We start from the raw sequence: 15,914 nt of genomic DNA on the forward strand, positions 1-15,914 counted from the left end.
TGATCCCGTTACCATTTACTTTATTGTTTTGGGTTCGGGTTTATACACCCTTTCGTGTTTCCTGTCTAGAGAATATCCTTTAGAATTTGTTGGAGAGCTGGTTTGGTGGTGCTGAATTCTCTCAGCTTTTGCTTGTCTGTAAAGCTTTTGATTTCTCCTTCGTATTTGAATGAGATCCTTGCTGGGTACAGTAATCTGGGCTGTAGGTTATTGTCTTTCATCACTTTAAGTATGTCTTGCCATTCCCTCCTGGCCTGAAGAGTTTCTATTGAAAGATCAGCTATTATCCTTATGGGAATCCCCTTGTGTGTTATTTGTTGTTTTTCCCTTGCTGCTTTTAATATTTTTTCTTTGTGTTTGATCTTTGTTAATTTGATTAATATGTGCCTTGGGTTTATCCTATTTGGAACTCTCTGTGTTTCTTGGACTTGGGTGATTATTTCCTTCCCCATTTTAGGGAAGTTTTCAACTATTATCTCCTCAAGGATTTTCTCATGATCTTTCTTTCTGTCTTCTTCTTGTGGGACTCCTATAATTCGAATGTTGGAGCCGGAGGTCTCTGAGATTGTCCTCATTTCTTTTAATTCGTTTTTCTTGTTTCCTCTCTGATTCATTTATTTCTACCATTCTATCTTCTATTTCACTAATCCTATCTTCTGCCTCCGTTATTCTGCTATTTGTTGCCTCCAGAGTGTTTCTGATCTCATTTATTGCATTATTCATTATATTTTGACTCTTTTTTATTTCTTCTAGGTCCTTGTTAAACCTTTCTTGCATCTTCTCAATCCTTGTCTCTAGGCTATCTATCAGTGATTCCATTTTGATTTCAAGATTTTGGATCATTTTCACTATCAATATTCGGAATTCCTTCTCCGGTAGAGTCCCTACTTCTTCCTCTTTTGTTTGGTTTGGTGGGCAACTCTCCTGTTCCTTTACCTGCTGAGTATTCCTCTGTCTCTTCATCTTGGTTATATTGCTGTGTTTGGGGTGGCCTTTTTATATTCTGGTAATTTGTGGAGTTCTCTTTATTATGGAGCTTCCTCACTTTGGGTGGGGTTCTATCAGTGGCTTGTCAAGGTTTCCTGGTTAGGGAGGCTTGTGTTGGAGTTTTGGTGGGTGGAGCTGGGTTTCTTCTCTCTGGAGTGCAGTGGAGTGACCCGTAATGGGTTATGAGACATCAAAGGTTTTGGGATAATTTTGAGCTGCCTGTATATTGAAGCTCAGGGGAGTGTTCCTGTGTTGCTGGAGAATTTGCGTGGTATGTCTTGTTTTGGAACTTGTTGGTCCTTGGGTGGAGCTTGGTTTCGGTGTAGGTATGAAGGCATTTGATGAGCTCCTATTGCTTAATGTTCCCTGAATTCAAGAGTTCTCTAATGTTTTCAGGCTTTGGATTTAAGCCTCCTGCTTCTGGTTTTCAGTTTTATTTTTACAGTAGCCTCTAGACTTCTCCATCTATACAGCACCGATGATGAAACATCTAGGTTAAAGATGAAAAGTTTCTCCACATTGAGGGACACTCAGAGAGGTTCACTGAGTTACAAGGAGAAGAGAAGATGGAGGGGGCAGTTAGAGGTAACTGGAATGAGATGCGGTGAGATCAAAAGAGGAGAGAGCAAGCTAGCCAGTAGTCACTTCCTTATGTGCGCTCTATAGTCTGGACTGCTCAGAGGTATTTACAGAGTTATACGGGGAAGAGGAGAGGGAGGAAGTAGACAGAGGTGACCAGGAGGATAAGAGAGAGGAATGAGTAGGAGAGAGACAGATCCTGCCAATAACCAGTTCCTTAGGTGTTCTCCACCATCTGGAACACACAGAGATTCACAGAGTTGGATAGAGAAGAGATAGGGGAGAAAAGAGACAGAGGCCACCTGGTGGAGAAAAAGGAGAGTCCAGAGGAGGAGAGAGTGGTCAAGCCAGTAATTTCGCTCTCAGGTAAACTTGGGTAGTGAAGTTTGGGTTTTTAAATGTACAAAATTGACAACAAAAACTTAAGAGCAAAGATTAAAAATCTAGAGTAGAGGTTGGATTTTCAAAGATACAATATTAAAGAAAAGCAGAAGGAAAAAGGAAGAAAGAAAAAAAGAATTATTAAAAACAAACAAACAAAAAAACCACCAACAACCATCCAAGGACTATATATGGTGTTTGCCTTAAAAAAAAAAAAGTCTTTTTTTTTAAATAGTAATAATAGGTTATAGAAATAAAAATTGGAGGAGAAATAGAAGACTTAACAATTTAAAAAAATTAGAAAAAAAAGAAAAAAGAAAAACAAAACAAAACAAAAAAAAAAGGAATGATTTTAAAAATAATGAAAATAATTCTGGCCCTTCTCTGGTGTTATGGGCCGTGTGGGATCACTTCCAAGGTGGTTCCCTCTGTTTAACTTCTTCTGTTTGCTGGTTTTTTAGGCTCACTAGTTCAGTCGCGCTGTGGGGAGGGGGGATGCTGCAAACAAATAGCACTGTCGTGTGCACACAGTATCTCTGCCCCGCTTGACCTGTCCTTTCTCGCGGCGCACAAACCGCTCCGGCTCTACGATGCTCAGCCGGGAACCGTCTGGGGCCGGCCCTAGGCTGCGTGCACTTCCCCGGCCCAAGCCGCTCAGGTTCGGCGCTCAGGCAGCCCTCAGAGGCACAGATTCGGCTGGGACTGCGCTTTGTGCCCTTCCCAGGTCCGAGTAGCTCAGGAGTTTGGCGAGCGCGATCGCCGCGGCTTTGTTACCTTTTCTGCCGCTGCTGCTCAGCTTTCTGGGTGGACCGCTGGCACACCCGCAAGGCAGATTGTGACTGTCCAGCACCCCCAGAAGTCTTAGCAAAGGAGCCTGCTTGCAGTTAGGTAAGTAAAGTCTCTCCGGGTCTGCAATTGCCCCTTTCCAGTCCTTATGGCTCTGGCTGCCTGTCCCCGGCGGGGGATGGTCTGCAGCCGGCTTTTTCCGTTCCGTCCTTTGTTCTGTGCTCGGTCCTGGCAGTGTCTTATGTTCGAGCTTTTCGCGTGGTAGCTATCCCACAGTCTGGTTTGCTAGCCCAAGTTAGATCATTCTGGTTGCGCGTGGGGCGTTCCTGCCCGATTCTTACAAAGCTCTGCAGCCCGCGCCTCCCGTGCGTCCCTGCCCTGCCCCCACTTCCCAATGGCGGATGCAGGCGTCTGTGCTGCTTTTCCGCTGGGGGAGTTACTGGTGGGCTTGTAATCTCTTGGTTTTAATTATTTATCTGTTTTTCCTTCCTGTTATGTTGCCTCTGTGTTTCCAAGGCTCGCCACAGACTCGGCAGGGAGAGTGTTTCCTGGTGTTTGGAAACCTCTCTTCTTAAAATTCCCTTCCCAGGACGGGCTTCCCTTCCCGGGACGGAGCTCCCTCCCCACCTCCTTTGTCTCCTTTTTCGTCTTTTATATTTTTTCCTACCTGTTTTTGAAGACAATGGTCTGCTTTTCTGGTTGCCTGATGTCCTCTGCCAGCCTACAGAAGTTGTTTTGTGGAGTTTGCTTGGCGTTGAAATGTTCTTTTGAGGAATTTGTGAGGGAGAGAGTGGTCTTCCCGTCCTATTCCTCCGCCATCTTTCCCTCCCCCTGAAAACTGATCTTTTCCAGTCCTGTGGCCACTGCTGAGTTTTCCAAATGTGCTGGCATATTGAGTGCAGCACTTTCACAGCATCATCTTTCAGGATTTGAAATAGCTCAACTGGAATTCCGTCACCTCCACTAGCTTTGTTTGTAGTGATGCTTTCTAAGGCCCACTTGACTTCACATTCCAGGATGTCTGGCTCTGGATGAGTGATAACACCATCGTGATTATCTGGGTCGTGAAGATCTTTTTTTGATTCTTAAGCCAGCTTTTTCACTCTTCTCTTTCACCCTCATCAAGAGGCTCTTTAGTTCCTCTTTGCTTTCTGCGTAAGGGTGGTGTCATCTGAATATCTGAGGTTATTGATAGTCCTGGCAGTCTTGACTTCAGCTTGTAACTCATCTAGCCCTGCATTTCTCATGATATACTCTGCATAAGTTTAGTAAGCAGGACGACAGTATACAGCCTTGTAGTACTCCTCTCCCAATTTTGAACTGGTCAGTTCCATGTAAGGTTCTAACTGTTGGCTTCTTGACTCACATACAGGTTTCTCAGGAGGGATGGCATGGGGTAGGGGATATACAGTAATAAAAAACAAAGAATCTGAAGAGGTAAAGGACAGGAAGTTCAAAAGGCCAATGAAACATGAAAGTTGCTTGACCTTACTGTCATCAAAAATGTAAATTAAAATTACAGTAAGTTTATAAAGCTATAGTCATTTCACGCTATTATTTAATTGATTGGCAAAAGTTTTAAATTTAATAGTAACTACAGTAACTTACTGAACATTTATTATATGTAAATGCTTCTAAGTGCTTCTGGTGTGTAACTTACTTATTCCTCTTGTCATATGAGATTGATAATACTCTGCTTTTATAGATGAGGAAACCGAATTAGAAGTTAAAGTCACCCCATTAGAAAGTGCTAGAGGGAGAATTTGAACCCAAGCCACTGACTCTAGGCCCCAGGGAATTGAAACCATGCCAGATATAGTAGTGTAAAGTGGCTAGTTAGAAAGATTATGGAAACAGGTTATGTTTCAAGTAATCTGTGAGATCTGGGGCAAGTTACTTAACCTCTCATTTTCTGATTTTGGGCACCTACCTTTTTTTCTTTTAATACTAAGAAGATTTTAAAAATTAGTTGTATTTTTGGTTGGGCTGGATCTTCGTTGCTGTAAGGCGGCTGTCTCTAGTTTGCAGAGAACAGGGTGGGGGCTATTCTAGTTGCAGTGTGCAGGCTTCTCATTGCAGTGCCTTCTCTTGTTTCTATGCACAGGCTGTAGGTGCACAGTCTGTAGGTGCACATGCTGAGTACTTGCAGACAGAGGAGCCTGTCAGGCTACAGTCCATAGTGTGCAAGGAGTCGGACACAACTAAAGTGACTTATCACACATGTGGGCCTCCAGTGCGCTTAGGTTTCAATAAACTCTCATACCTGTTGCCAAGGAGCTATGCACCAGAGATGTTCATTGCAACGAGGTATTAACTGGAAGCAACCTTAGTGTTTAGCAAACAAAGAAATGAATGAACAAATTATACTATTTTTATACCACACAATAGTATATACTAGATTTTTTATGAAATGAACTAGAGTCACAGGGGTGAACATAGATAGATCTTGATGATAATTAATAAAAGTAGTGTGTAGAAGGACATATATATACATTGTGGTGCCATTAATATGAAGTATAAAAACATGGAAAAAAGCCTAGAAGGGATGGGGTGGCAGGTGGGAGGGAGATTCTGGAGGGAGGGGACATATGTATACCTGTGGCTGATTCAGGTTGAAGTTTGGCAGAAACCGACACAATATTGTAAAGCAGTTATCCTCCAGATAAAAATAAATTTAAAAGAAAGTACAGTCCTTCATTGAATGTAAGATTACACAGATTTTAAGGTGTACCATTATTTTCAGTTCAGTTCAGTTCAGTCGCTCAGTCATGTCCGACTCTTTGCAACCCCATGAATTGCAGCACACCAGGCCTCCCTGTTCATCACTTCTGGAGATCACTCAAACTCATGTCCGTTGAGTCGGTTATTTTAGTAATCATTAAAAAATACCATCATAAAACTATGGTATGCCATCAGAATTTAAAAAACCTACCAGTTTAAGAGGTGTTAAAAATGTGAAAACAGTGTGCCTCTTAAAATACATAAGCTGTGATGTATTGTTTGTGGGTTTTTTGGTTAACCTATGAATATACAGAATGTGTAATAATAAAGAGTTAGACTAGTGTTACCTCTGTGGTAGAAGTCAGGGGAATGGAGTTTGGAGGGGAATACACAGGATTGTTAACTCTGTAATGTCTGTGATATTTTCTTTGCTTAAGATAAAGGCTGCGTGAAATAAAAATAGCAAAGAGTTTAAGATTCATAAAAGTTGGGTTGAGAATATATGGGTTTATTTATCCATTCTTTTCTGTGTGGCTGAAAATGTTAAGCCCTTTTTAAAGAAATTGGTGGTAAGGAAGAGTAGTTAAGTGTAAAGTGGATAAGTTTGACTTGAAAGATGACAGAGGAAAGCACGGATCTGTGAAGGTTTTTGTTTGAGAAATGCTGCAGGTATCCTTTGCTCTCTGAATTCTAGCTATATCAATGAAGGAATGGAATATATTCTCTTAGATTTTCAGATAAATCCCCCCTTTTTTTTAAATCTGAAACTTTGATCCATGTAGATAGCTCAGATAATCTGCAGTTGCTCTCCAAATTTCAGAACCTCTTATATTCAAGAAGTAAGAGATACTTTATTTTTTCTCTCTCTTTTAGAAAATACATTTTATCTTTATCTTTTAAAATATTTTTTTGGCCGTGCCATGCGGCATGTGGGTTCTTAGTTCCTCCAACAAGAGATCAAACTCGTGCCCTCTGGCATTGGAAACCCAGAATCTTAACCATTAGACTGTCGGGAAAGTCCTGTGAGATACTTTGACTCGAATTTGTAAGCCCATAGAGAAGACTCTGAAAATAAAAAATTATAAGTTCCTGAAAGGGAAGAACTAAGATCTAGAGTATAGATAAAGGAATTCACTTTGGATAAGAGAATAGTTGCTAACTTTAAAATAATGGGGTTAAAAATAAGTTTGAATATAGAAGAAATTTTAGATATAGGTGTGAAATTGACCAAATTCCAACCTAGTACTCTCAGTTCAGTGTGAGAGATATGAGGAAAGATCAGAATCAACTGAGAGGTGAGACAACGTGGTTGGTAGTAGTTGGATTTTGTTGTTAAAATTTTGTATCTTATATCAGTAGAAGTTACTGTCATTTGAAATACATTTTTAAAAATTACTTGGCCTTTGCAAAGATCACAAGATTTACTGAGTATTTTTGATATACTAGACCGTGGACTGTTTCTGTAATACCTGAATTTTGAGATCTATCATATAGCCTCAGGCTACTTCTCTAATCTGTCTTTTCCAGATAGCAAAAAACATTGCCAACACGTAAAAATGTTTCAAAGTTTATAAGTATTTTATGTTCTGTTTTGTTTTTCATGTAGATATCTTATATTGAGGAAATTATTGTAGTCTAATCTTCATCTTTCATTTTAAGTCTTATACTCATTTTTTTAACACAGAGAAATCTGCTTCTCTCTAATTATTCCTTATAATTAAATACAGGTTACTTTGGAACTTAAGTACACAAGCACAGAGCATTCTTTACTTTTATTAATTATCTGTTTTTTAATTTTAGAGCTGAACGACAAAGGAATGAAGCACTGTATAATGCTGAAGAGCTAAGTAAAGCTTTCCAACATTATAAAGAAAAAGTGGCTGAAAAACTGGAAAAGGTAAGAGGCAATTGTACAAATTCAGTGTTTTGTATTGTCCATATTCTGAAAATAAAGATAGACATAGAATATCTTTATAGTTAAAGCAAGGAGTAATTTTTATGATCTCACTCATAATAATTGAAATAAAGAATGTATAATGATTAGTTAATATAATATTTACAGTCTTATAATGAGCATTAACTTTCTTATCCAAAGAAGGAAAAGAGTGGAGATAAGAGAACAAACAAAATATAGAGAAAGATGAGATGAGTGAATAGTTTGGAGCTATAGAAGTAAAAGCAGGAAATTTGTTCCCATCACATCAGTGAACATGAAGGCAGAGTAGATTATGTAGCCTTTAATTGGTCTTTCTAGATATAACACCCTGAGAGGGGTTCCACTTCGGTCTCAGAGGAAGGTTCCTTGAACAGGTTATACATAGTAATATAGGGTTTAATTATGTTCATTGAATATATTCAAGTAATACCACATGACAGTAAACCTGTTTGGAGGGAGGCCATGTTGGACATTCAGATAAATTCTTTATATCCTTAACTAATATTTATAAATTCTCTTCAAAGAAAGGTAGGAAGGGAAGAAATATTAACAATTAAAAGAATTAAGATTCCATTAGTCGCTGAAGTTTTAAGTGTGAATTAATAAGATCACTGTTTTGAAAGCCTTGGAAAAGGTCTCTGGGAAAGAAATACTGTAGAAAGGTTTTTTTGGTTTTTTTTTGACCACACCACATGGCTGGTGGGATCTCAGTTCCCCGACCAGGGGTTGAACCCAGGCCTCTTGGCAGTGATATCATGGAGTCCTAACCATAGGACTGCCAGGGAAGTTTTAATAAGGTATTCTGGAGGGGGAGGTAGAATCCTTAGTACAGGGAATATCCTCCTGGAGAGGGAGGACTAAAGAGAGGAAAATGGAAGAGATGAGTTTTTACATGTCTCCTCAGGATTGTTGATTTCACAACTGCTCAGCATAGCCCTAGAATTTAACAAAGGAACTAGGGCTGATCTGCCCAGTCCTCTACTCTCACTGCTCAAATCTGGCTGCTTGACTTTTTTATATCTTTTAAGTTTGGGGCTGTGATTCCATTGGGAGTATTCTGTGGCTAAGATGTCAAAAATTGCTTCTCTGGAACATTTGCCTTTGGTAACTTAATGTTACTAAAGTTAGTAACATTAGCTTTTAGTAACAATGTAGCTTGCCTTGTCAAGTTGCTTGCCTTGTCCAGGTAAGACCAGCACAATTCTGCTTATAGGTAATAGTGCTATTGTCCCTCTCTTGAAGTTGTTAACTATTTCTGGATAGGTGTTAATATTCCCCACCCCCCCCCCCCCACCCCACCCCCGCCGTTCTTTATTGCTAGAAGTTCACTTTCTTCCTTTCACTACAAGGCTGGGGACTTAAACCTGTGGAGTACTTACTCCATTCTCCTGTTTATTTCTGAAATCACTGCATTTGAAATACCTAAAACTTATGATCACATTAGTATGTTGACTTAAAACAGATTTTTGTTTTAGGTTCAAGCTGAAGAAGAAATATTAGAGAAAAATCTAATTAATTGTGAAAAAGAAAATAAAAGGCTACATGAAAAGTGTGGTCTGTATAAAAATGAACTTGAAATTCTAAAAGAGAAATTAAGGTATAGTATCCTATTATAGAAAAAGGATTTATTGTGTGGAAGTAGAAGTAGTAGCAGAGTAAAAACTGAAACATTTAAAAATAGAATATTTTGTATTCTGTAATTATGGCTTTAAATTATGTAGAAAGATAGGCATTCATAACTAAGATTGTTTTCCACTTATAAGGTTAAGGTTATCAATGAATAAAACATGTATTGATGTTAACATACTTAAATAGAGTAGTATGATCAATATATTTGCCTTGCATACATATAGAAAAATTAACATAGACCTGATGTCCTTGGCGGAGAAGGCTATGGCACCCCATACCAGTACTCTTGCCTGGAAAATCCCAAGGAAGGAGGAGCCTGGTAGGCTGCAGTCCATGGGGTCACGAAGAGTTGGACATGACTGAGCAACTTCCCTTTCACTTTTCACTTTCATGCATTGGAGAAGGAAATGGCAACTCACTCCAGTGTTCTTGCCTGGAGAATCCCAGGGACGGGGGAGCCTGGTGGGCTGCCGTCTATGGGGTCGCACAGAGTCGGACACGACTGAAGTGACTTAGCAGCAGCAGCAGCAATGTCCTTGGAAGGAAAGTTATGACCAATCTAGATAGCATATTAAAAAGCAGAGACATTACTTTGCCAACAAAGGTCCATCTAGTCAAGCCTATGATGTTTCCAGTGATCATGTATGGATGTGAGAGTTGAACTGTGAAGAAAACTGAGCGCCGAAGAATTGATGCTTTTGAACTGTGGTGTTGGAGAAGACTCTTGAGAGTCCCTTGGACTGCAAGGAAATCCAACCAGTCCATCCTAAAGGAGACCAGTCCTGGGTGTTCATTGGAAGGACTGAAGCTAAAGCTGAAACTCCAATACTTTGTCCGCCTCATGCGAAGAGTTGACTCATTGGAAAAGACTCTGATGCTGGGAGGGATTGGGGGCAGAAGGAGAAGGGGACGACAGAGGATGAGATGGCTGGATGGCATCACCGACTCGATGGATATGAGTTTGAGTGAACTCAGGGAGTTGGTGGTGGACAAGGAGGCCTGGCGTGCTGATTCGTGGGATCGCAAAGAGTCAGACACACCTGAGCGACTGAACTGAACTGAACATTCTTGTAAGGTGACCACATCAGCTAGTTAGTAGAATATATATTCTTCAGATGAGGTGGAGTCACCTAGTTTAACCTCATTTCAAGATGTAAAAAATGTGAAAAAGGGAACTGATGAAATTCAGTTACAGTTCTAAAATTAGATTGTTCTATTTGGCATGTTTATATATATTAAAAAATAATGCTGATAATAATCTTATTAATAGTTAATTAGATTTTACCTTTTAGAGTTATGGTTAATAGTTCATGATTTTTCCTTATACTTTCTAAAACTTGATGCTGCAAAATATCATGTTAGGATTTTGGAGTTACTTTCCTGTCGTACACTTTTTAAAAGGGAGCAGAAATGTTTCCAAAATAGTGGAGTTATTCTGTCCAATTACTGTGAAACACTGGGCAAGTTTCATTTTTCTTTGCCTCATTTTCCTTATCTTTAATCAGGGAGTAACAATAGTACCAGCCACATAAAGTTGTGAGTGCCTAACATGCAAAAGATAGGCACTCAGTAAATGTGAGCAGGTTTCAGCTTTAACATATCTTAAAAGTGACATTGATGAACTAACATGATAATTGAAAGTGAATGTTTAATTTTCATTTTTACACTTTTTTCTTCATAGGCAGTTAAAAGAAGAAAATAATAATGGGAAAGAAAAATTAAGGATCATGGCAGTGAAAAATTCAGAAGTCATGGCACAACTAACTGAATCTAGACAAAGTATTCTGAAGCTAGAGAGTGACTTAGAGGACAAAGATGAAATACTTAGAGAAAAATTTTCTCTGATGAATGAAAACCGAGAATTAAAAGTTCGTATTGCAACACAGAATGAGAGACTGGATTTGTGTCAGCAGGAAATAGAAAGTTCGAGGGTAGAACTGAGAAGTTTGGAAAAAATTATGTCCCAGTTGCCTGTAAGTATGTGACAAGGAAAATTTTACCTAAGTGCTTTATAAGAGATCATGGTTTTGTTGTTGCTTTATTACTTTCCATTGTTTTCCTTATATACCTGCTTTTAGTCATCAGTTCTTTTCTATCTCATCCTTTTTTCTTTTCTGAACAGTATCTTTGTACTGTTCTACCCTGTCTCAATCTCTTTTATGTCTTGTGTAAGAATACCATCGAATTTTTTAAAACAGTTTTATTAAAGGAACTTTTATATACCACAGTGTTCACCTATTTTAAGTATACTATTCAATGATTTTTAGTAAATCTACAAGTATGGAAACAATCATCACAATCCTGTTTTCATATATTTCTATCCCCCAAAGGCCCCTTGTGCCCATTTATAATTAGTCTCTGTACTGTGATGCTGGGACAGATTGGGGGCAGGAGGAGAAAGGGAACACAGAGGATGAGATGATTGGATGGCATCACTGACTCAATGGACAAAAGTTTGAGCAAACTCCAGGAGATGGTACCCTGGAGAAGGAAATGGCAACCCACTCCAGTATTCTTGCCTGAAAAATCCCATGGACAGAGGAGCCTGATGGGCACAGTCCGTGGGATTGCACAGACATGTGGTCGGGTACAGCTTAGCATCTGAACAGCAATAACCCATCCCCACTCCTAGGGGATCCACTCTTCTGCCTCTAGAGATTTGTCTTTTCTGGACATTTCATATAACTGAATTATACAATATGTGGTCTTTTGCATTCTTAATGTTTTGAGGATCTTTCATTGTGATATGTATCAGTATTTCATTTCTTTATATTGTTTAATACTATTCCTTTGTATGGATCTGCCACATTTATTCATTCACCAATAGGAGGCCATTTGGGTTTTTTCCACTTTTGGACTGTTATAAATGATGCTGTTTTGAATATTTGCTTACAGGTCTTCATCCACAGGTTTCTCTTGAGTAGATACCTAGAAGTAGATTTGCTGAGTCATGTGGCAAATTTATGCCAAGTTGTTTTCCAGAGTGGCTGCACCACTTTAATTCTCAACAGCAATATATGAGGATTTCTGTTTCTCTGCATCTTCAGTTCAGTTCAGTTCAGTCGCTCAGTCGTGTCCGACTCTTTGCAACCCCATGAATCGCAGCATGCCAGGCCTCCCTGTCCATCCCCAACTCCCGGAGTTCACTCAAACTCATGTCCATCGAGTTGGTGATGCCATCCAGCCATCTCATCCTCTGTCATCCCCTTCTCCTGCCTCCAACCTCTCCCAGCATCAGGGTCTTTTCCAATGAGTCAACTCTTCTCATGAGGTGGCCAAAGTATTGGAGTTTCAGCTTTAGCATCAGTGAACACCCAGGACTGATCTCCTTCAGAATGGCCTGGTTGGACCTCCTTGCAGTCCAAGGGACTCTAAAGAGTCTTCTCCAAACGTCACAGTTCAAAAGCATCAATTCTTCGGCGCTCAGCCTTCTTCACAGTCCAACTCTCACATCCATACATGACTACTGGAAACACCATAGCCGTGACTAGACAGACCTTTGTTGTCAAAGTAATATCTCTGCTTTTGAGTATGCTATCTAGATTGGTCATAACTTTCCTTCCAAGGAGTAAGCGTCTTTTAATTTCATGGCTGCAGTCACCATCTGCAGTGATTTTGGAGCCCCCAAAAATAAAGTCTGACAGTTCCTACTGTTTCCCCATCTATTTCCCATGAAGTGATAGCCAACATATATTCTTGTCTGTCTTTGATTACAGCCATCTTAATGAATATTAATTGATAGCACACTGTGGTTTTAATTTTCATTTCCCTGTTGACTGTTGAACAGCTTTTCGTATACCTTTAAGAATTGTTTTTATGGTAGCATGTGGCCACCTTTTATCTGAGTTATAGATATGACCATATTTATAAATGAGGTTAGGAAGAAAATAAGTATACTTGTATCAGAAATTTGTTATTGATAGGTATAAAATAAAGGTGAGATCAGGAGAAAACGATTAGATAAACGTGTTATGGTTGGTTTTACATATGAATGGATGGTAGATTTTTACCAGTTTTAAACTCTCATGGATTTAGGATGCTGAAAGAGACCTTAGTCTCTTTCAAGAATAATCATTCAATACCATCATTTTATTGGTGAAGAAATGTGCCCAAGGAAATAAATAATTTATCCTGCTAGTGAGTGGCAGAATTAAAACCAGAACATAGAATTCTTGGTTTCCATCCCCCTGCAATATCTACTTTCCTAGGATGCTGATTATTTGCTTAAATTTTTAATTGTACTGACTAATTGTGAAATTTGGTAATAGTAAAATACAGGTAGCATTCATTTTAAATTGATGCTTTCTTTTGACTTAATATTAAGAATTACCTGAATTGTGGTTCTGAAAGTCAAGTGGTAATACATGCTTGATCATCCTATATAGTATGGTTTGGAAATGTGAATTTAGGAAAATTTTTCTATTTCTAAAATGTGTGATTTGGTTATAGTTTGAAGGTAGTAGTCATTAAGTGCTTACCTTGCCCTTTTAATAACTAATTTTTAAAATTCTCTATTCAAAACATACAGCATACATATAGAGATCAATGTAGTACATTTGCTAAATCTGGGAAATATTTTGATATCTACTGCAGAATAAAATCTTTTAGGGAAATAAAACATCATTATATATTTTGTTAATCCTGATTCACTTCTCTCCTCAGAGGTAGCCACTGTTCTGAAATTCATATGTATCTTTCTTGTCCATAATTTAAATATTGCCCCATACAAATATATCCAGAAAAAAAAATAGTGCATTTTTGAAAATACTATATATGCCTCTCTTGCTTTTCATTCCATGTTATAAAATATCCCCATAATGATTTATATAATGGAGATTTAACTATTATAGTTTTTCCATTAATATTTTATAATGGATAATAAATTTATACATTCTATTGATGGCTGTTAGATTGTTTGTGTCCACAAAATTTTTCAGACTTGAAGTTCTGCATAAAAAATGATTATGTCATAGGTATTATAAGTTTATATATCTTTGTTTTTAAACTTGCAGTTAAAAAGAGAAATATTTGGTTTTAAATCACCTCTTTCTAAGCACCAGATGAGTAGTTTGTCAAATAAGCAAGACAGTTACATTGGCTGCTGTGAGACAAATAAAATGGTGATTTCGGAATTGAGGTATGGTTTTCAGATCCTGAAGTTGTAACAAATACAATGTTTTTTAAAAATTGGTAATTAAGATCTTTGATTAAATTGAAAAATATGCAGAGAAGTCTAGAAAATGTTTTAACAAATATCTGTATTTCCACATGAGTTTGAGCAAGCCTGGGAGTTGGTGGTAGACAGGGATGCCCTACGTGCTGCAGTCCATGGGCTCGCAGAGTCGGACAGGACTGTTCGACTGAACTGAACTGATATTTCCACAATGAAGGCTGATTCTTCTGAACATTTTTTGATACTTTTTTCGAATCTGTTTCTTTAAATAAAAAGTAAAACATTACAGGATGGATTAAATTCCTTTAATCCTTAACACTAGTCCCATTCTCCTCCTAATTATCTACTTTCATGAGTTGGGTATCTACTCTTCATTTCATTTGTGCATGTTTACACTTATATGCATAAATATGCTGTTTTTATATTGTTTGTAATTTTGCTTTTTCACTCAGCATCATTTTAAAATTCTTCCATGTTGGGGTAAGTAGGTGGAATGATTGATCAATGGATGGATTAGTATTGTCAGTTTAGTTTTAATAGAAGTGTAAGAGTCTATCCTATAACTTGATCACAATTTATCTGTTCCTTTGTTTATAGTTACCTTACAGTAAGTCTCCTACATACAGTCAAGTTCCATTCCAAGAGTGTGTTCTTAAGTCCAACAGAGTTAACCTAGGTACCCAACTAATACAATTTGCTATATAATATATATATATATAAACTATAATAGGTTTATAATACTTTTCACACAAATAATACATTAAAAAAACAAATACAAAAAAGAAAAAAAACTTAAATCTTACAGTACAGTAACTTGAAAAGTACAATAGCACAGTACAGTAGTTGGCATACAGGGGTGGGTATCAAGTGAACGGGCAAGATGAGTTACTAACTGAGGGAGAGGTGGGAGATGGTAGAGTTGAAGGATCATCAGCAATAGAAGTTGGAGGGCAAGCTGCAGTTTCACTCACATCTGACATTAATGGCACAGGTTCTTATTCCTTGCTGGATTTAGTTCTACCTCTTGCAAAAAATGATACAGTGATGTCTGGCTAGTAGCTCTTTTTTTCTCATCATAAATGACACAGTAGCACTGGATTGCATTCTGAACAGCTGCTGCCATCTGCATGTACTGTTCTACATTTGGGTCCTGTGCCTTAAAAACTACAGTGCCTCCTCAAATATAATACCCTTGCCATTTCCTGCATTGTGAATCTCTTTAGGTCTTCAGTTACTTCTTCCTCTTGTGTCTCGTTGTCCTTTCTCTGGGCCTCCAATTCCATCAGCTCTTCAGTGAAGTTGTCCTCTTGTAGATATAGCTGTAGGTTCTTGCTGACGGTCATTAAGTTGCTGAGGACCTCTTTGGACTCCTCATCCACCTTCTCAAATCCACAAAAATTGTGAACAAACTGTGGGCAAAGGTTCTTCCAACCCCCATTCATAATGACAGCCATTAAGTCACACCAAGCAAAGTCATTGTTTTTTATGGCCTATCCGGTGACTCCCAATGTTAGTCACTCAATCGTGTTCAACTCTTTGCAGCCCCATGAACTATAGCCCGCCAGGCTCCTCTGTCCGTGGAATTCTCCAAACAAGAATACTGGAGTGGGTACTCATTCCCTTCTCCAGAGGATCTTCCCAACCCAGGGATCGAACCCAGGTCTCCCATAGTGCAGGCAGATTCTCTACTATCTGAGCCTCCAGGGAAACCCTTATGACCTA

The 15,914-nt window shown here is 38.6% G+C and overlaps 1 protein-coding gene across 26 annotated transcripts in view; it reads left to right on the plus strand.

Annotated features, from left to right (window-relative positions):
• CCDC18 (coiled-coil domain containing 18) overlaps nucleotides 1-15,914 on the plus strand; it is a 110,259-nt gene that overhangs the window by 24,503 nt on the left and 69,842 nt on the right. For all 26 annotated transcript variants that reach the window (XM_060411794.1, XM_060411810.1, XM_060411758.1 and 23 more), the window contains 4 exons: nucleotides 7,255-7,351; nucleotides 8,866-8,987; nucleotides 10,701-10,992; nucleotides 14,032-14,156. In XM_060411794.1, coding sequence (XP_060267777.1) covers nucleotides 7,255-7,351; nucleotides 8,866-8,987; nucleotides 10,701-10,992; nucleotides 14,032-14,156 — 636 coding nt within the window. The remainder of the gene's footprint in view (nucleotides 1-7,254; nucleotides 7,352-8,865; nucleotides 8,988-10,700; nucleotides 10,993-14,031; nucleotides 14,157-15,914) is intronic.

The sequence above is a fragment of the Ovis aries genome, chromosome 1 (genome assembly GCF_016772045.2).
Source record: "Ovis aries strain OAR_USU_Benz2616 breed Rambouillet chromosome 1, ARS-UI_Ramb_v3.0, whole genome shotgun sequence".
NCBI lineage: Eukaryota > Metazoa > Chordata > Mammalia > Artiodactyla > Bovidae > Ovis > Ovis aries.